This window comes from Mya arenaria, chromosome 13 (genome assembly GCF_026914265.1).
Source record: "Mya arenaria isolate MELC-2E11 chromosome 13, ASM2691426v1".
In the NCBI taxonomy this organism is placed as follows: Eukaryota; Metazoa; Mollusca; class Bivalvia; order Myida; family Myidae; genus Mya; species Mya arenaria.
This window is the reverse complement of record NC_069134.1, coordinates 31,144,160-31,164,438: the sequence shown is the minus strand read 5'-3', so window position 1 is coordinate 31,164,438 and position 20,279 is coordinate 31,144,160. Positions and strand designations below refer to the sequence as shown.

The window sequence follows — 20,279 nt, the reverse complement described above, 5'->3', positions numbered from 1 at the left end:
TGCAACGTTTCTAAAGCGAACGGATCAAATACAAGTATCATCTCTTATGTGACGTACTAATTAGAAAAGCCCGCAAAAACGTGCATGTTAAAAGCAGATTTATGACGTTTCTGCATACAGATGACGTGTACATAATCATTTATAACAAAGGGCTAGTAGGTAATGTTTGCAATTTCTCATTTGCTTTGAATAATGCTTAAACATTCATTTAATTGCAAAACAAAAATTCACTTTTATTTTTGCGTTAATATTACGGAGCGCAAGGTCGAGGATCTTAATCGCTCGTTGATTGGTGGATATCAAGTTTTGGCGTGTTTTTTAAGATCAATGAGGAGAAAGGACCGCAAATAAGTTTGTTCGACATGGAAACGTGTCCGGGAAATAGGCGGAGACTAAGTCGTCGGCGGATTACACTAGCAATAGTAGTAGATGTGACACTGTTTCTTATAGGTAGGCACTTTTACTAAATTACTATAAAAAAACTAACCTTAAGAATTAATCTTAGGGGAGGTTGTAAAATGTTTATGTATTATTTCAAATTATCTACATTTCAATTATTTCAATAAGTTTTACAAAAATATGCTAATTGCGTAAAACTTTAAAAACAAAATAAGCGTTTATAACTGCATAATTTCATGAGGTGTAAGAATGTCGCAATTTAATATTTATGGTAATCACATACTACTTTGATCGTTTCATTTACAACTACTGAGACTGTTCTGATTGAAAACAACCTTCAGGTGCACTTATTGGTAGGATAATTCTCTTCGTGCTTTTAAATCTGCATTGCTACCTTTTAGCTACAAAATGCACAGCCTTCTTAATGAAAAGCCATTTGAATAAACCTTAGCCAGTCGTTATAAATATTGAATCATAAAACACACCTCAAAATATCAACATAATAGCATGAGTAATTTGCATTTAGCAATACGTACATGTACAATTTTATTACTCTAATAGCACAATTGAAATATGAAAAAGAAAATCGATCTCGGGAGCACTTATATTATATTAACTCATTGTTTGTGATTTACTTCCACTTTTTTGTCAATAGGCGTGCTGGATGTTTACCTAGTTTTCGGATGTTTTCAGAGCACTAAAGACCTATCAAGTGCCAATACCACATACTAGCATAATATGTTTCTTACTATAGCCACATCACTTGTTTATAAAAAATACTATACAAATAATGCCACTTTTAAATTGTTCAATACAGTCCAAACTCGCTATGTCGACGTCGGATATCTCGAAGTTCAGGTTATGTCGACTTTTTTCTCCGGTTCCGAATTTATTCCTTCTTACTCTATATAATATAAATCTGCTCGTGTCGATTTTTCTATCTCGAACTTTTTGTTATTTCGACCTCCTATTTCAGTCCCATCGATCGAATTTTACACGTTTTACTTGACCCTTACTGTCGAACTGTAGATGGAGTTGGTGCGAAAGTTGTCATTTAGGTTTACGGCATGTCGCTTAAATACCGTGCGTGTCAAAATAAATAACAAACTTTCATAATTGGGGGTTAATTGGTTAGTGTGAATAATCAAAGTTGTCTGTTTATGTGTTGGAAACGTAGAATACTCTTGTGTAACATTTTCAGCAACTTCGTTAGTTTTGTACGAGGAACCTGTGGCATTTATCCCCGTTTGCATCCTTCTTGCCATTTCATCTCAACGTCACGTTGACTATCCCCACAAACACACGGACTAAGTTGCTATATATACCTTCATTTGACATCAAGCTCTATGTTGCCATTGTTACATAAATTGTGTACGAGATTGCTAAGCCCATATTCACAATAAAGGTCAACTCAAATAATAAGATGAGTGTAATAACACGGATCTGGGGAGCAGTCTTGTACAAACTGTTCCGCACATTTACAATAAGCCAACATGATACATGCTTTCTACTGATAGATTTGTACGATATAATGAAAAAAAAACTACATACATCATTAAAAGAAATAAAAAAATCTTATCATCCTTCAATCAATTCATTTTCTGTTTCAAAACTTCATATAAAAACTATTGCCTGTAAATTTGATTACAATTGTTTTTGTTATAACGTGATTATAATTTATACAGGAATTTTATAATGACGAGAAACATGGTATAATCTAGGTCAATGAATGTTCTGTTCTGATTTGTTCTATTTAATGTCAATATTTCTCAAATAACCAGTCTAATTTACAAAATATATATGAGATATTCAGTGTGTTAGTTTTGAATAAGACATAACCGAATGAATAACAGATCAATCAGCGCGATGTTGATTAGACTTTGATTAGAAATAAAGCACACAGTTTGAAGATCTTATAACCTCATTTAAGTGTAAATATAAAACTCAATCCGAAGTAGGATAAGACTAGAATAATCATTTGAAAAATTGTTTTGTAATGTAGCTTGATTGTTGCCGATTCATTGTGAGATATATTTGGAACTCGGATAATAATAGATACCCAAATCAAATCAAATCAAATCAAATCACAGAATGCAGCATAACATAATTAAGACTACAGCTGGACCAATACTGTAGATCGTCGATTATTAAATCAGACTATTCTAGAATGTAAATATTTGACAATAGTTTGAGATCATATTTAAGATTGCCGATATAAGTGTGTGCTTCTATTTATGACCTAACGCCTGCATGTAAAACATTAAATTAGGCGATCTTAAGTTAATTGCGCTCCCAAAGTTTCATACACTCAGTATGACACTCTGATATAATTATCGTATATAATGGATAAAGTATACTTAATTGTGTCAAAATAGAGTATAAACAGCAGGACTTAAATACTAAGTTATATGAGTACGCATTGCAAAACTTATATTTTTTTATATTAATAACTACGTATTTTTTATGAATATAAAACGATATCCACCGGTGAAACATTTATTTGAACGCTGTGAAATAACACCAAACAACGTTTTCTTTACTTGGTGCTTTGGAAAAACATTTTATGTCTAACTTTAATTATTGTAATGGAACAGGTTTCGTAGTTGTGTATTGTTAGGTACTTTGATTTGCTACTGAAGAAACACAAAGGATATTGTTTATGAAATTAACTACACCATTGTGCCAGAAATCACTTTCATTGTAATTTGAATTCTGACAGTTGAGTGAAAAGGAAGAGTACTGTTTCTGAAGCGAACGGATCAAATACCAGTATCATCTCTTATATGCGGTACTAATTATAGAAGGTCGCAAAAACGTGCATGCTAAACGCTGATATATGACGTTTCTGCACACACAAACGTCGTTAAAACTATGATTTATAACAAAGGACTAATAATTAATGTTCGCAGTAACTCGTTTGATTTGAGTAATGCTTTAACATTCATTTAATTACAAAATTTATTAGTTCTATTTTTTCGTTGTGTATTTTTTTGTGTAAAAACTCGGGAGCGCTGGGTCGAGGATCTTACTCGCTATTTGATTGGTGGATATCAATTTTCGGTGTGTGTATTTAACGGTTCATTAAGGAATTAAGACGGCAAAAGTTTTTTTTTGCGACATGGATACGTATCCGGGAAACAGCCGAGGACTAAGTCGCCGGCGGATTACACTAGCAGTAGTAATAGATGTGACACTGTTTCTGATAGGTAGGCACTTCTACTGAATTACAAAACATTTCTCAAATGATTTTGTTTCTTTCTTATGCACTACATCTGAAATCAAAACATTTACCTAAAATAACCTAATAATAATAAAATAATAATAATTGCAGAAAACTTCAGGTACTAAATAAGCGTTTATAACCGCACGTTTTTTGAGGTGTAAGAATGGTTAAATTCTATACGCGATTTATACTTATGGCGAACATGTTAATTATCTACTATTTTTGCTTCTGATTTACAACTTTTAGACTATTCAAATTGAAAACACTCTTCTTATGCACTTAATGGTATGATAATTATATTCATGTTTTCCAATCGTCATTGATACTTTATAGCTACTAAATGCACACTTTTCGTACTGAAAAGACATTTGAATAAACCTTAGCCGCTCGTTATACGTTATTAAAATTATTGAATCATATTACACAACTTTAAATTCAAACATAATAGCATTCAAAGGTTGCATGAGCAATTTGCATATGCAATACATTACAGTGTAATTATATGACTCTAATAGCATAATCCAAATCGGTGTTGGGACATTGATCTCGACAGCACTTGTATATTAAAATCATTGTCACTTCAACTATTTTATCACTAGGCGCCCTGAAAAATTAATGAAATAAAAGTGACAAAGTTGAACATTATTTGAAATATTCAAAGTCTTGGATGTTACCTATATTTCGCGTGTTTTCACGGCATCGAAAAATTATAAAATACAAATAAAAAAACATGTACTATTATAAGGTGTCTCTTTCTATAACCACATCACTTGATAAACATATACAGATAAACGTCACTTTTATTTGGTCTATATATCGTTTCTTTTAAAGACTGTTTCAATTATAAACGATAAACTCTGTGCGATGTTTTGCTAAAAACACTAACTGAAGTCTTATTCTAAATTAAACGATTTCAAATATGGAAAAAGGTTCGAAAGTATGCACTGGTTTTAAATTATTAAACGATGCTGAAAAAGGACCAGAAACGTAATATTTTCATCATCGTCTTTATTTTTTTACTCGGAACCTGTGACATTCATCGCCGTTTGCGTCCTTCTTGTCATAACAACTCGACGTAACGTATTTTAACCCACAAACACACGAAATCAGTTGTAACACATACCGTCAATTGATAGCAAGCTCTCTGTTGCCATCTTTACAGAATTTTTGTACGAGTTTGCTCAGCCTCTATTTACGATAACAGTCAAACCAAATAGTACAAGACGAATAATACAACATATTTGGCGGAGTAGCGTCGTACAACTGTTGCGCATAAAGCCTTTTACAATTGCTCAACATGCTAAATGCTATCAAACTGATTGTCATGTATGACATAAAGTAAAAAACAACAACATACAATATAAGAACTAAAAATCTTCACATCATTCTGTCAAATTGAATTTATTTCTGTTTCATCACTTCATAAAAAACTATTGCCTGTAAATAACATGATATCAATTCATTCTCTTTAACAATAATGACACAGTTTAACTGATTACTATTCGTTTTGTTATGATGTGATTATATTACGTATACTTATTTTAAATTGACAAGAAACTTAATAATATAATCTAAGTCGAGCAATATTCTGTTCTGTTTTCTTCTGTTTAATGTCAATCTTTCTCGACATCCCCAATGTAATTATGATGTCAAACTGAAGTAAGAACAGAGTTGCCGGAGGCCACCTCCGATGCTTTATTGAACGAATAAATTCGAATAACGCATAATTCATAACGCATGAATTTCAAGGTTTATTATTCCTTAATGAGACGCATTGTAATTAAGCTGAGCAAAAATAACTAAAATAAATCATCACATTAATGATGAAAAAACACTAACCTGTGTCACATAATTTATCAGTTTAAATGAAATGTAAGCTGAAAAATATTTCCCAATCTATTTCGGTGTTCATATTGAAACTCGGAAATAAGTATAAGCATACAATAACCGGAATAGACCTGAACAGTGCTCTGTTCTAAATGCACATTTTTTTGTCTCTCTCTTCTTTTCCTCCTCTCCTACGTCTGCCCTACTCCATTTGTTTCTCCACTGCCTTGTAGTCCTATCACTACAGTATACTTACCTTATCCTATTACTTAGTTAAACTCATCTCCACTTACACGACGTATTATATATCTACACTCCCTATAAATCCCAATCATTATTTTCCTTGGCCGTGGTGTGTTTTTCTCTTCCATGTAGCCCAAATTTTCTAATATTTCTCAGCGTTATATCCTTTTTTATTGACAGTGGGCATTTCAGTATTATTCCTTTTCCTACGAGGTACACCGTTCGAGCGCGGCTTCCTGTGTGACGATCCGACACTCTCCCTGCCTTTTCGCCCCGAAACAGTCTCTACTTCCGTTCTGATTATAGCTGGCTCCTGCGTCTCGATTCTTGTGGTACGTATGCTATGGGAAAATTGTTAGTGTTCTTGTTCAACTATAAACTATGAGAAACCCATCCTTAAGATGCACGTTGTGAAAACGGTTTGAGATAGGGTCCAAATTCCGCAAACAACTGCTAAGACGTAATATGATATTGACCTTTTTTATCGGATGTGACATTTAATTCATGTTCTTACAACTATGTTTATATTTTCATATTTCATATTTGTTTGTGTTTTACATATTCTAGCTCTTTTTATTTCTTCGAGTCTCAGAAAAGAGCGCATTTTCTCATACAAAGCTCACATTTTTCGTCTACAGGTATTGCTTGTTGAACTCCTTAATGCAGCCGACCGGAAGTGCCGCCATCCTTGTAAGAGTACGAAGAGGTTAGGCCTCTGTATACGCGGCTTCAGCATCTTCCTTGTTGGATTCGAACTGCAGCAGCTAGTAGTGGAATTCGTGAAAACCCAGCTGGGATTACTCCGGCCCAATTTCTTCGACGTTTGTCGGCCGCAATTTAATCAATCACTTTGTCCAGGGTAAGCGTTTTAGGGATTTGAATTAATATAACTTTTGTAGTGCAAGTAATGATCATTAACATTTCTGATCATATTGAAAAGTATGCATCAGACTTAAACTTCGTTGTTTTGTTGACTTCTGAATTCATTGATTTACAGGTACATCAGCGAATACACGTGTACCGGAAGTGAGCACGGACCAGATGAAATTCGGGACAGCCGACTGTCGTTCCCTTCCGGTCACGCGTCATTTTCAATGTACATTGCCATCTATTTCTCTGTAAGTAAAGGGCCCAATAGCCTTACATTTTTCTTATATCAACGACTTCCCCAAGTATCTTGACTGTCAATATAGAACGATTGTCCTTGCATTCGTCCTCTAACGTAATATGTTTTATTCTCGTCAGTTTTACATCGAGCGGCGGCTACAGGTGACATATTCATGGTTGGTTAAACTCTTCTTTCAATTCGGACTGGTCTTTCTCTCGCTGATCTGCGGTCTTGGTCGTATCCAGGACAACAAGCACCATCCCGCCGATGTCATCGTCGGATTCCTCGTCGGATTAATTACTGCAATACTGCTGGTTGGTTGATTACACACACTTCGATCATTAAGGGATATATTTACTTTAGAATTAGTTTTATGAATACTAAGCTTTAATATAAATTATATATTAAACGTTTTAGAATTCCAATTATTCGATGTGTGAACAAGTAAAGCGAAATAACTGATAACATGCAAAACTAGTTTCAATCTGTATTGAAGCAAAGTTTGTTGCTTGTATTCTTTTGTATAATTTTAAGTCATATGGAGGTAATTAGATTATATCACATCTATATAAGCAAAACAACGGACACTTAATGGACAAGAACAGTAGTCAAACTTTAAATGATTACCTTGTTTAGTGGCACAAGGTTTAATGTTGAATGCTTGTCCCTATATCCATTTATTATCAATGCCTACCAGTCACTCCTCTAGAGAACTCAACGTCCAAAACAAATACACACAGACGACACAGATTTATCGTTATCAATAACAATATATATATATTTTCAATGCAATATTGTACATATGCATCACTTTCAGTTTCTCCTCGTCGGCGACAAACTTCTTACAGCCGGTGACGATTCAGACGTTGTTTCTTTCCGGTTAACAGATAAACAAAGTGACTATTGCCCATGTGCAGCGGCAACGCCGACAATGTTTGAACCACAAACACCAGAACCGCTGCTGTCTAACGAATACTTTAGTGCCATGTCACAAAGGAATGAAACCGATCATGGACACACGTGTAATTTTAAATTAAATGAGATACCGTCAGAAAGGCGGCATATGTCTACACCTTTTACATCAATTTCGCGAGTGGAAGACGTTTGAAATGACATTATAAAAGATCTATGTTGCCATATCGACCAAATTGACCTCGATAAGAGTGCTAAAGGTGGGGGTCTACTCCAGTCAAAATAAATGCATGATGATCATGTTACTGGTCGGCTGCACTATCAAGTGCGTTGATCTTACCGTGCACGGATATATTGAACAATGCCGAATTGTGATTAAAATGTTTTTAACTTTTATTATATATATATAGTGGTTGGAACTTCAGGTGCTATCTTATCAACAAGTTTGTTGTTGTTACTTTGTCCATCCTTACTAACTTGGTATTCTAATGAAGAAGATATCATCCACCATTCATACATCACAATACGTGCCTGTTCATGCACATATTCAAATTCTGGATTTGCGTCATATATGAGGAGGTACTCTTTCACGTGTGGGATAATGATCATAATTTTGTATAAGGAATTTAATTTAAGTAATATAATGTACGTGCAATATTGAACATTGAGAATTACTAATATTGCATCGATGCACTTACGATTATAAGTTCAAAAGTGAAATTTCGACGGATCTGGTGCCGCCATTATTTTTGCATTTAAAACAAATCCAAATAATGGTTCTTAGATTGTAAGTTGCAATCAACTTACTAGCAAAGGAAATGTTGAAAACACCTCAAAAAGAGCAGAAGCGTAACTGCAACCGAAATTCATACATTTATCGATATAGTAATTTCCACCAATTTTAATGCCAAGGAGATGAAAATCCGATGTGTACAGATCATTAACTAAATACAGATTTAACATCCCTTTCTGCCACAAAGGTCACAAACCCTTAGTTAAATATCATATCTACGACTTCATAAAAACTGTATTCCACCGTTAATAAATCATGATAATATATCCCCTCGTTCAAGCTTAGCTTAGTCGAGTGATTAAAGGAAAATCACCGCTTAATGTTTCAATTATGTCTGCGACTACATGGGGATGTGGGCCATCTGACATTATATTTCTAGATTAAATGGCAATGCATAATTAACTTCGAATCGTAATTCGGCTTAATTCAACTTTAAAACGTATGTACAACCAGTTAAAAGTAGATTGGCATTAGTAATATTTGGCTAACATGACAAAGACTGTCTTGTATGTATAAGTGTGGAGAATGAACTAGGTCCCTGATGTCGTCTGAATGACGGTGTGGCAAGGTTCGCGGCCAAAAGTACCGAGGCGAAGCGAACCTGTGTGGTCTCTGTAGACAGAGAAAATAGGTTGGTTCTGAGCACGACGCAAGGACCTGGAATGGTTAGAGTTCTGACATTTCTTTTATTTGAAGAAGTATTGACAGTAAACACGCGTGCAGTTGCTGTAGTTGTAGTGGTTACAATACTTATGAAGGTATTGGCTAGACACAGACAATGAGAAAAATATCAAGCAAAGTTCGTAATCTGACCAGAGCTTCAGTGGATCAGTATCTATTCATTTTATTATCTGCTTGTCATATTTTATCCACCCAGTTTTGCAACTCTCAAAAGAAGGTCTTATGATATTCAAATACTTTCATAAATTTTCGTGATTTTTTTCAGCATGTGCGGACACAATCAAATGCTCAAGAGCTTGAAAAAAGCGTCGGCCCATGGCTCGATTGAATACATTTGGCATTGAGAAACGGTGACATGGATAAGGACGCTCTGGGAAGAAAGTGCGTTATATCGGGCATGGGATCAAGCAAGGTTGATTCCACAAACTGCCCAGTGGACAGGAGCTGAGCCGTTTGGACAGTTTCACCAAGGGATGCAGAAATAGTTAGAAGTGGTTGACAATCAAGCAACTAATAACCTATAATTGTGGCACCCTGAGCCGCTTCACCAGGAAATCCTGGCGCTGGCGTAAGAACATCGATCAGGGCATTATAACCTTATAACATTATAAGAAGGCCCTCGACCTCCATGCAGACCGTTGCGAATGGCACTGCGGTCAATGGCATGGGAGCTGTCGGTGATGCCGTTGCGCTTGTTGCCCGGGGAGCCGTCTGTAAAGCTTCCACGTGTGGCGACTTGTCTGCCAGACGACATTACCTTTTGGCCTGGGTCCTTTCCTATAACGGAGCATGGACTATATCACTCTCTTTGATCTTGTATGGTTTCTCATATGAGAATGTAGTTATATGTAAGCAGGAATTTGAGAAATGATTTACAGTGGAAATCTTTGTAACAGATAACCCTCACGTTTATGAACCTTTTACACTTAACCTATAAATTTTTCTGAGGTTTGAATTTCCACTGCCGATTCCAGGCAGCCAAATATAACAATAAATTATAATTGACACTTATTGCTTGAGATCAATAGACAACGTTTCCTTTAACTATTTCATTAACCAAGTAATTTCCTATTCATTATCATCCATCCCGTATTTGTATACATGACGCCTGTTAGTAATACGACTGGTTATATACGCGCTAGCTATTCATAACATCCATCCCGTATATTGTAAACATTTAAGTTCTGCATTGATACTTTTATATCAAAAACGCATATAAAATATCAAAATAGATTTAAACGGGTAATTTATTAAAAGCGCTGTTACATATTTAGTTTTAGCCGTAGTTTTAGTAATGTGTCTTGTTAAAAAAAGGAATAACACTATAGTAATTGTGGTTAGGTGCGTGAGAAGAATCGGAAGTCATCAGAAGAAATCAATGGGATATACATATTTGTTACATTCACCCCATTTGTGAACTAGAACGCGAAACTGTGTCAGGGAAATAACATCTGAAAGCGTTTTTTTACATTAAATGATGATCGTACTTAAACTTTGTTTTTAACGTTATCACTTACTAAGATTTAATAGCGCTCTACTTAGTCGTGTTATTTGTTTGTTCATATCGGTTTAATTCATTGTTAAACGAACTAATCTTTTAACAAGTTACCAGTGATGACATAAAGCAACATTGATATCAAATCAACAAGCAAGATATTGATAGCACTTTAATTGAAGCGTTTACACTTTTAATATGTTATAACTTATTTGAAATGCAGATCCTTGAGGAAGATAAATAGAACAGTATAATCTGTAAATATAAGAGCTGTTGAACAATTGTGAAATCAATTAACACTTAAAAGCGTTCGAACTTTGGATAACCCTCTGTTTCAGGAATTCTTTAGATCCGGAAGAGATATCTTCATTGTGTCGATAACTATTACGTAGCCCAGTCCAAAAGAATAGAAGTGGTCAATGTGGTTTAATGAGTGAAATAATGAATGATAGTTATGTGTGCTTGAGACAATGAAGTGTGTATAGAAGGAAATAAATTGTAGAACATCCGCTAACTTAATCGGACAAATTTAATATATTTCAGATTGAAACTTATAAGAAAAAGAAGAACATTACAAAATATTTCGCCCCATCATCTACGGTTTTAAGCCCGCATTTCAATGCAATGCGGGTTAGATAAAAGTTGAATGTATACCCAAGTAAGATACCCAGCGAGGTGATTATTCGGATAGTATGGATGAGTTATAAGCATTAACGTCGAAACAGTGAACGAATGGTAGGATTAAATTAACTTGATAAAGTAATGAGGCAATCGGTAAGTACTTAATGGCAATAAAATACATTTTCCAGGATTAAGTTAATTGTCGGAAAAATAATAAAAACTGATGTAAGTGATACAAGTGTTCTTGCATTGTGTGGTTACATCAATTAACGTATATCAGAATTAGATGATATTCGAACATCTTCCTTATAACTATCAGCGCTTGGATGATCAAACAGCAGTTTTTTGTATTTTGTTTGATATACTGTACAAAAATGTTTGAAATAACGTTTAGTAGAATACTTACAGTTAGGATGCACTGAAAGATTCCCTCAGCGACAAAATACTATTTCATACTTGTGTGCTGCTGTATTTAGTGAAACGTGCGTAATAATTAAAAAAAACGTTTAAGTAAATACAAATAAAATTTATCTCAATTTTTCATTACAAATGGTAATACATGTTCGCTATTTCTCAATAAGGTATATAATCGTACGTCATTAAGCTAATTGAAAACATAATAACATTTTACTACTTTTTTATTCTAACATTTCATTTTTTAACTACGGAGCAAAGTGCGCATAATTCACTCGTTGTGTGATTTATAGAAAGAGATAGTCAGTGTTCGTATCTAACAGCTCGAGGAGACCGCAAATGGTGGTCTGGGGTTATTGTAACATGGATAAGTGTCCTAGAATTAGAAGCGGATTAAGTCGCCGGCGGATTACACTGGCGTTGATAATAGATGTCACACTGTTTCTGATAGGTAAGAATTCCCTTTTTTATAACACATAATAAATTTGTGTTACAAACGCATTAAAGCTTTAAATTCAGCTAACATGGTTCTCAGTTCCGGATTTATAATTTGAACAATGACAAACACAAAAACATCATACCTGTTGCTTTACAAACCAAACTGGCCGATGATTTGTATGTTTATATATTAATGACATTAATTTACACATTTAAAGAATACTGAATGCCTACTCCAAATTTAATAACATTAATATATATATAAACCATTTCAATTTATGTTATCAAAATTAGATATCATTCAGAATCAAAATACTCTTGTATCTCCCTTCATGGTATGACAATTCTGTTCATTTTATACGAAATGGTAGAATGATTACGTATTGATAGTTCTATAATACACACCACGCAAAGTTTCTTTATACAAAAAGCTATTTGTATACATTTCTTGTTTGATGAAACTGCAGCTCTTTGAAGGCCACTGTTCGCTCATAAAAGATACTTCAAAATAAAGTTATAATGACTGCCACATATATGATAACTACGATTAACAGTTGCAACACTTTAACGTTTGTCAAAACTGTAAGTAATGCAACTCCATTGAATGTAAAATAAGCATGATACAAACCAAGAAGTATTTGATTTTTCTTTCGAAATTATCACGGGAGTACTTTGATAACATTTTAAAAAGTTTGATTGTTCTCAAATCTATTCGATTGTTTTGTCAATAGTCAGTAGGCGTACTTGTAGTTTAATGATATTATTTATATAATTTGCAACACCATACCAGATAACACATTCATGTAATATAAGAACATTACATGAATTAAGAAATAACACATACATTTATTAGCGATGAAAAACAGTTTTAACTTATATAACATTTAAACCCTCTTCATTAATTCTGACACGGAACCTGTGACATTTATCACCATTTGCATGTTTCCGAACATATCTGGTCGACATCTCATTAATTTTGTCGACACACGCACGGAATGAGTTATCGCAGATCTGTTACCATAATGTCAACTTCACTTTTTTTATGATACATATAATCATCATATCATACTCAGGTCACACTTGTGGTTTTGGCAGACCCCGTCGTATTCTTTTATGACTTCCGACATCACCACAAAAAGTATATACCGTCGCGTGCTAGATAAGTACATACACTAATTCGTTTGTTCTTAATAGAACGATATGGCGCATAGGGGACTGTATTAGTCCGAGATGTTGAACACATTATCCCGTTTTATATATTTTTTTAACAAGGAATATGATTTTGCCGTAATACGTTCCATATAAAAATGTTTCACCATGTTTGACTTAGAGTGACTAGGCTATGCTTTCGTTTTCGAAAGAGGGATAAATTTACTCTCTAAAAAACTTAAAACAATTTGCACTGTCATCACAATCAGACAGATAGATTGACGGACTGACGGACGGATGGATATGCAGGCCAGCAGATATGCAGTGCAATGCCGACTTGTACATTGTATATCATTCAAAACATAGTATATATAATACAATAATTGATAACAAAAAGATATAAAGTTTATACATAACGATCATTTCTATTAGAAAATCGACGATTGCATATGCTGCGAATTTGATGTTCGCTGATATAGTAGATATAATCACTTTTCCCCAATTCATTTTCCCACACATTTTATTATTGAATAATTCATTCCCTTCCTGGCACATATCACCAACTCAAGTTACATAAATAATCGAAGTAAACTTTACTTTTTAAGTTTAATACCGCCATTTGTTTGTAATATTTAAATCTGAAATGTCAGCTTGTCAGCCATTTCATTTCTGAAAATGAACATCATATAGGAACATATTGGAACGTATAGTTTAAACTAGGACGGCTGTATAGAAAAATAGCTCAGTTGTTGTACTGAAAAGCTCATATAAACAGATCATTTATTTGTTGACATCTGCATACAAGACATTGCCAAGTGGTTACGCACTTATGACATGCATTAATCAAGATATATTGGGCACGCGGTTATCTTTACCACCATGACCTCAATCTACCACAGTGTTCTTTTGGATATCAAATTGATGTAATGTCTTTGTAATAAGCTTCTCTACATACACTACATGTTCATGCTATTTACAATGTAAGTCTTCAAGCTTCTTGAAAGACGGTTTTGCGTTATTGTATGATTGCTTGATATGGAATTGTCGGTGTTCGAAATGTATATCTCAAGTAGTTGACGACGCTGGTATCTTCGAGTTTTACGCGCATTTAATCTTAATTAACGGTAGGATAATTTCATGGCTATAACAACTGATATGAAATAACAAAATTAATCGTTTGGTGAAACCCGATAACAAACAGAATCTTACCTAGAGGTCAGCTTTTATGCTCAATTTAACTTTAACAACAATTTAATTACGCATACATTACAAGCGAAACATTCCTTTACGAGACACATTGTCACTCAGCAGTTAAATTTATCCCCAATAAAATATTGGGTTGTTTATGGAGAAATACTAACCTTTGTTACAAACATATGTTAATGAAAATGAAATAAACACTGTACGATACTTTCCACTGTATAAATTTTAATGATAGTTACATTTCTAGTCAGAAAACCGTTAATGATTCTTAATATAAACGACCACAAGCTGAATGTCAAAGGCAGTTTTCAGTCATTTTATTTTAAATATCTTTTTTTTATATTTTATATGTATATTCTAAATCAAATAATGTATTGATTTGTTCTCAATTATTTAAGTGACTAAATACGATGCAAGCACTCTTAATAGAGATTTAATGTTTCACACATTTTGTGAACGCACCTTGGTCAATTCATTCCAGTTTTCTTTCTTATCTTGAAGCGTTTACGCCTCTCCGCCTCTTCTTCCAATTTATCAAAGCCATTGTGGCAATCCAAAATGTCATACAACTACTACACTATCTTCTTAATCATCCACAACAACATAAGCAGCAGCAGCTGCGTCATATTTATCCGTCCCATCCGTCCCTCTTCTCCTCCTCTACATTTTTATTTATCATCATCTTAGTACTTCTCTCTTCCGTATTATACCATCATTGAAGCTACTCCTCCTTCTACCAATCATTTCGTATTCAGCTGTCCCTTTTTCGACCTCCTCCATCTCATCATACTTATAAAATTTCTCCTCATCATCATTATTATCAAATTTATATAATGGGTTGAATCATTATGAATGTTAGTCAATGCTCAAGAAGTCCTTGAGACTGCGAAAGATTTCACGAGAAAGAAACACCATATTTTTCATCACGTTTTTATAGACCCTAAATCAAACTCAATCTGCAGCGCGTTCAGTAAAGATGTTTGCGCCGAACGTTCGCTATTTGGTTTCCCGCTTAACGTGTATGTGTTGCGTTGCAACAGGGATACAAAACAAAACGTTTGCGAGCGTTTTGTAAACGCTCGCCTGACTGAACGCACTGCTGTTTATCACAACAGCAATGCAGACAACATTTAACGATCAATGATATTCATGCGAAGGAAGCAAATGATGATATTACTAACCGATAAAAAACACACAAGTAAAGATTTGTGTATAGTGTGACATTAATGGTTGAAAATTCTTATGTTTCTTATATTTCTTACTTGAACATTCACAGTGGGTATCCCGGTTTTGTTTCTCTTCATACGAGGAACGCCGTTCGAGAGAGGCTTTCAGTGTGACGACCCGGCACTCTCACTTCCCTACCGAGCCGATACCGTCTCAACTTCCGTCCTAATCATCGCTGGCTACAGCGTCTCCATTCTTTTGGTATATATGGCCTTATATCGTATCACATTTTTTGTAAATCTTGAATATGTTTTTTTAACAATCAAAATTAAAACATTTAATACTCTTTGGATTGTAAAATTTCTCAGAGCATTTGAAAGAAACAAAACAAGACATTTCAGCTCTGAAAATGTAATACCTGTTATTGCCAAACTACAATCAAACTCTCTAACTGTGTCCTTTGTGTTTGTTCATTGATCCATCAGGTATTGCTTGTGGAACTCTTGAATGCAATAGAGCAGAAGTGCCGCCATCCGTGCAATAATGCAGAGGGACTAGTCTACTGTGTACGCGGTTACAGTGTCTTTCTCGTGGGTTTTGTGCTACAGCAGCTAATTGTGGAAATCGCGAAAAACCAGTTAGGTTCACTCCGACCTAACTTCTTTGACGTCTGCCGACCCCAATACAACCGATCACTTTGTCCAGAGTAAGTTTTTGGATTAGATTAGTCTTATAAGAAAATGCTATTCTGTTTTATGAAGACTCTCATTCGACAAGAATCTATTATTGCATAATCATTTTTGGAGTATATCAAAACGAACCTGAGAATTGGAAATCGAAATAAATGTAGCTAGGAACATAACGATAGTTGGATATTGGTCGTCTTCCAGGTATATAAGGGAGTACACATGCACCGGAAGTGAGTATGGGGCAGACAAGATTCGGGAGAGCCGCCAGTCGTTCCCTTCCGGCCACTCATCTTTTTCAATGTACATCGCCATTTATTTTTCTGTAAGTAATGGAACATTCATTGCAAGTACAACGCTGGCAATTCATCAAATCCTATCATTATCCGAACTAAACATTAAGTAAGTATTAACTCCAGATCCCATAAAATTGGATATTCATCTTAAAACATTCAATAACCCTGTTATTCCCACAGCGGTAACATGCACCAAAGTGGTTTAAAATATATATATAGAAGAACATTTGAGACTGGACTGATAACTGAAGGTATATCTTACTTAAACATAACAAACTCACCAGGATTTTTTTATTATTTGCAGACGTTGACTTTGAGGCTTTTTAGATAGCCTGTATTATATGTTATTGTTAAAATGTTTCCGTCTTTTCAACTTTAATGCCGAATTGATTAGATGGGTTAAACTATTTTACAATAATGCAAGTAGTAAACTCATTAACAATGGATATGTTTTAGATGAAATGAACATAGAAAGATGTGTGCACCAAGGTTGCCCACTCTCTCATCTTATCTAGTTAGTATTTGTATCGATAAACTTGCGAAGGATATACAGAGCAAAACATACATTGTAGGAAAACGCGACTTATTTAAATTGACACCGAAACATGCTTTACCGCTTGGGTAAAATCAATAGATAAGATCGGACTGATATCTTGTTTAAAACTTTACGCTACAAACTCATTACAATTAAGAGTAGGACAACTGCAGGACTAACATTTAACTTATACGCCATAAAGAAATTTATATGGACATCCCAAAATCAATCATAAAACTCCTGGTATAGATTTCACAAATATAGCAGATAGCTTACTAGACCTCAATGTTCTTCCTCAATTGCATAATTTCAGAAATTGTCTGAAAAGTTGGCATCATAGATAACTCACTTTACTTGGCAAGGTGACAGTTATAAAAACATTTGCAGTGCCCCTAAATTATATACCTATTGTTCGACCAACCTGTGATTGACCCGTGTTGTATAATGTTTGTAAAAATTGAATGATAAAAACCATGCATTTAATGAGAATTTTTTTCAACAGAAATGAATGTAAATACTGTCATACATCTTAAAATACCATCTTTTAAAATATGGTTAAGAATATATAAGCAAAGTTTTTAGTATTACTTTGTTTGTATACAATGTAGCACACCATGTCACAGGTATGAACGTAACTGCTGGATTGACTATGTGTTAAAATGTCTCTTTGAAATGTTCTTGTTGATAGTTTAAAAAACTACATATCTCTGTCTTATTAAGTAATGCCTCCGAGAACGATGTTGGCCGATACTTATCACAGCGACATTGTCCTTTGAGTAATCCCCTACCATTCATGTGAAACTTTTTACCTACGATGTTCTCCTGTGTTCTAGTGACATTACCCTTATAGTCATCAACTGTCTTCTTAGTACTACAGGTTCATGAAGAAGTAAGAACTGATTTCTTTACCTTAGTTTTACATCCAATGGCGGCTACAAGTGACATTCTCCCGGATTTTAAAACTGTTTCTACAGTTCGGACTTGTCTTCCTTTCGTTGATGTCCGGTCTCGGCCGTATCCAGGACAACAAGCACCACCCTTCTGACGTCATCTTTGGTTTTCTCGTCGGTTTGTCTACAGCAATACTACTGGTTGGTGAACATTATATAGGTTTACAAGTATGTAGTAACCTTACCTCGAAAAACATGTGAGCAAACTTGTTTATACATCGCTTGACTTTAATACTAAAACATCAATAATGGTTTTAGTCAATTTATAAGTTTGTCGATTGATGAACATTTCTGTGTAGACATTTAGTTCAACATTTATTTTAACAACGATTTACTTGATTTCGAAGTTATGTTTTCAGTCAACGAGTTTTGTTCAAAACCAAAGATTTGATACGTTTAACCATAACTTATTCTATCAATAATTTTATTTCAGTTTCACTTTGTCGGCAAGAAGCTTCTTACACCTTTTGAGGGTTCAGTCAATATTACTTACCGGTCAAATGGCGATCAACGTGACAGTTGTTGCACATGCGGAACGAATGTTCCAACATTCGTTGAACCTCAAACAACCGAATCATTGCTACACAATGAATACTTTAGTGGCAATGGAAGCGTACATAGACACACGGCATGCACTCTAAAATTGAATGAGATACCAAATTCAAGGCATCAAATGCCAACTCCTATTACACCAGATCAGCACGTTGAAGAAGTTTGACGTATGCAAACATTGATTACAATAAGACATATTCAAAATAATGGTTCGAAGTGAATTTGTAACAAAATTGAGGATTTTACCATATCGACCAAATCTACTTCGATAGTAGTTCTGATGAAAGAGAACAGGATGTTTCGGATGCACTAAAAAGTAGTATTCATGATCAAGATGATGTATCGTGTGCGATATCAGACGTGATTTTAAATTCGTTTGAAAAAATAAATGAAAGTGGCTGGTCCACTTTGAAGAAAGCTTTGATACAACACTTGTCTGAAATACCAGATTTTCTATAACTGTAAAATGTTTTGTTTTTATTCTTAGAGATGTTATTATTATATATTTACAAAATAAATTCGCAGCCATTTGCCCCGTTTTTGTTACACGCATTCAAATAAACTTTTAACCAGCTAAGTGTTTGAGACTAATACTTTCTGCTTATTTAGCAAAATAAATGGACGGCATATTTGAAAAATACTGCCATCCCAGTTGAAAATTATCATTTAAAACGTTGTTCAAACGTTAGAAAATTGTTGTCTGTAAAATTCGTCACAGTAATAAAACAGCAATGAAACGTGCGGTTCATCAACTCAGCATCCAAACTCTTAAACGATAGGTCGCAGTGATTTCTTATATCATTATATAGTTTGTCTCACTCTCTGCGGACATTCAATATCACTAAGGTTCAATATCGTCAAACATTACATTCTACCTAACAAAGTATTCGAGGTTTATTGATTTTTGTCCTTTATGTTGACAATAGGTCTGTGATAATGAATGACATCTGGAAGATCTGTCTATCGTAGGACATACGTTATTTACTATATGCTAACTCATGATTCACTTACAATGAACAACAGAAACAAGTCCAGAAATTTAAAGTTTAAACATAAACAATGCCATTCAATTGCACAGGGTCGCCACCAATAAACTTGAATGTCATGGAGACAACCTAGCATTTGACTAAGTCGTCACCGTTAACTAAAGTAAGTTCCGATTAAACTTAACCTGCAAGTGAAACTTCCGGTACATGATGCAGGAGTTTCCAGACGATTTGTTGATTTATGTTTTATAAAGATACATTTTTAGTAAAACCTTGTTTGCGTTATTTAATAATAACGAAATGTCCTTTGTTAAAACGTGATTCTTCCAAATCAAGTGATACAAAGTTCATGCTCTTATTCATTGAATTCTCTTAATTTTCTTAACTTATCTGATTATTAAATCTATTTAGTAGATGAAATATATGAGAATATTTCAATGAATAACTTCTATGTTACTATGTTACGGTACATTCCTTATGACGAACTCTTGAACTATTGATTCAAAACTTGGTCAAGTATTAACATAGTCGTACAGTGGAACACGTATGCTTTGTTTGAAATGCGGTTATTTTCTTAATTGTTGTGTTTTCCGTACTTTAA

At 34.3% G+C, this 20,279-nt stretch overlaps 2 protein-coding genes across 6 annotated transcripts; both read left to right on the top strand.

Annotated features, from left to right (window-relative positions):
* The first annotated feature begins 304 nt into the window (after nucleotides 1-304).
* LOC128213559 (phospholipid phosphatase 1-like) lies at nucleotides 305-8,131 on the top strand. Of its 2 annotated transcripts, none has more exons than XM_052919403.1 (6): nucleotides 305-450; nucleotides 5,873-6,024; nucleotides 6,331-6,551; nucleotides 6,690-6,810; nucleotides 6,938-7,114; nucleotides 7,618-8,131. In XM_052919403.1, exons 1-6 carry the CDS (start codon nucleotides 363-365, stop codon nucleotides 7,906-7,908), a joined length of 1,050 nt encoding a protein of 349 aa, XP_052775363.1. In that variant the 5' UTR covers nucleotides 305-362; the 3' UTR covers nucleotides 7,909-8,131. The 2 variants fall into 2 exon arrangements, with proteins under 2 accessions (XP_052775363.1, XP_052775364.1); XM_052919404.1 differs by lacking the exon at nucleotides 305-450 and adding an exon at nucleotides 2,660-3,605.
* Nucleotides 8,132-10,453: 2,322 nt separating this feature from the next.
* On the top strand, nucleotides 10,454-19,224 carry LOC128213556 (phospholipid phosphatase 1-like). 4 transcript variants are annotated; one of them, XM_052919396.1, is made up of 7 exons: nucleotides 10,454-11,455; nucleotides 12,010-12,167; nucleotides 15,783-15,934; nucleotides 16,159-16,379; nucleotides 16,564-16,684; nucleotides 18,105-18,308; nucleotides 18,574-19,224. In XM_052919396.1, the coding sequence occupies exons 2-7, from the start codon at nucleotides 12,056-12,058 to the stop codon at nucleotides 18,856-18,858; spliced, it is 1,095 nt and encodes a 364-aa protein (XP_052775356.1). In that variant the 5' UTR covers nucleotides 10,454-11,455; nucleotides 12,010-12,055; the 3' UTR covers nucleotides 18,859-19,224. The 4 variants fall into 4 exon arrangements, with proteins under 4 accessions (XP_052775356.1, XP_052775357.1, XP_052775358.1 ...); XM_052919397.1 differs by having other exon boundaries at nucleotides 11,978-12,167; XM_052919398.1 differs by having other exon boundaries at nucleotides 10,454-12,167; nucleotides 18,105-18,281.
* Nucleotides 19,225-20,279: the final 1,055 nt, after the last annotated feature.

What these genes read in the sequence shown, in the direction of transcription:
- LOC128213559 (XM_052919403.1), top strand. Translation starts at nt 363, where the DNA reads ATGGAAACGTGTCCGGGAAATAGGCGGAGACTAAGTCGTCGGCGGATT. An exon ending in AATCAATCACTTTGTCCAGG is followed by an intron (nt 6,552 to 6,689) that starts GTAAGCGTTTTA and finishes ATTGATTTACAG; the next exon opens with GTACATCAGCGAATACACGT. An exon ending in ACATTGCCATCTATTTCTCT is followed by an intron (nt 6,811 to 6,937) that starts GTAAGTAAAGGG and finishes TATTCTCGTCAG; the next exon opens with TTTTACATCGAGCGGCGGCT.
- LOC128213556 (XM_052919396.1), top strand. Translation starts at nt 12,056, where the DNA reads ATGGTGGTCTGGGGTTATTGTAACATGGATAAGTGTCCTAGAATTAGA. An exon ending in ACATCGCCATTTATTTTTCT is followed by an intron (nt 16,685 to 18,104) that starts GTAAGTAATGGA and finishes TCTTTACCTTAG; the next exon opens with TTTTACATCCAATGGCGGCT. An exon ending in AACATTATATAGGTTTACAA is followed by an intron (nt 18,309 to 18,573) that starts GTATGTAGTAAC and finishes ATTTTATTTCAG; the next exon opens with TTTCACTTTGTCGGCAAGAA.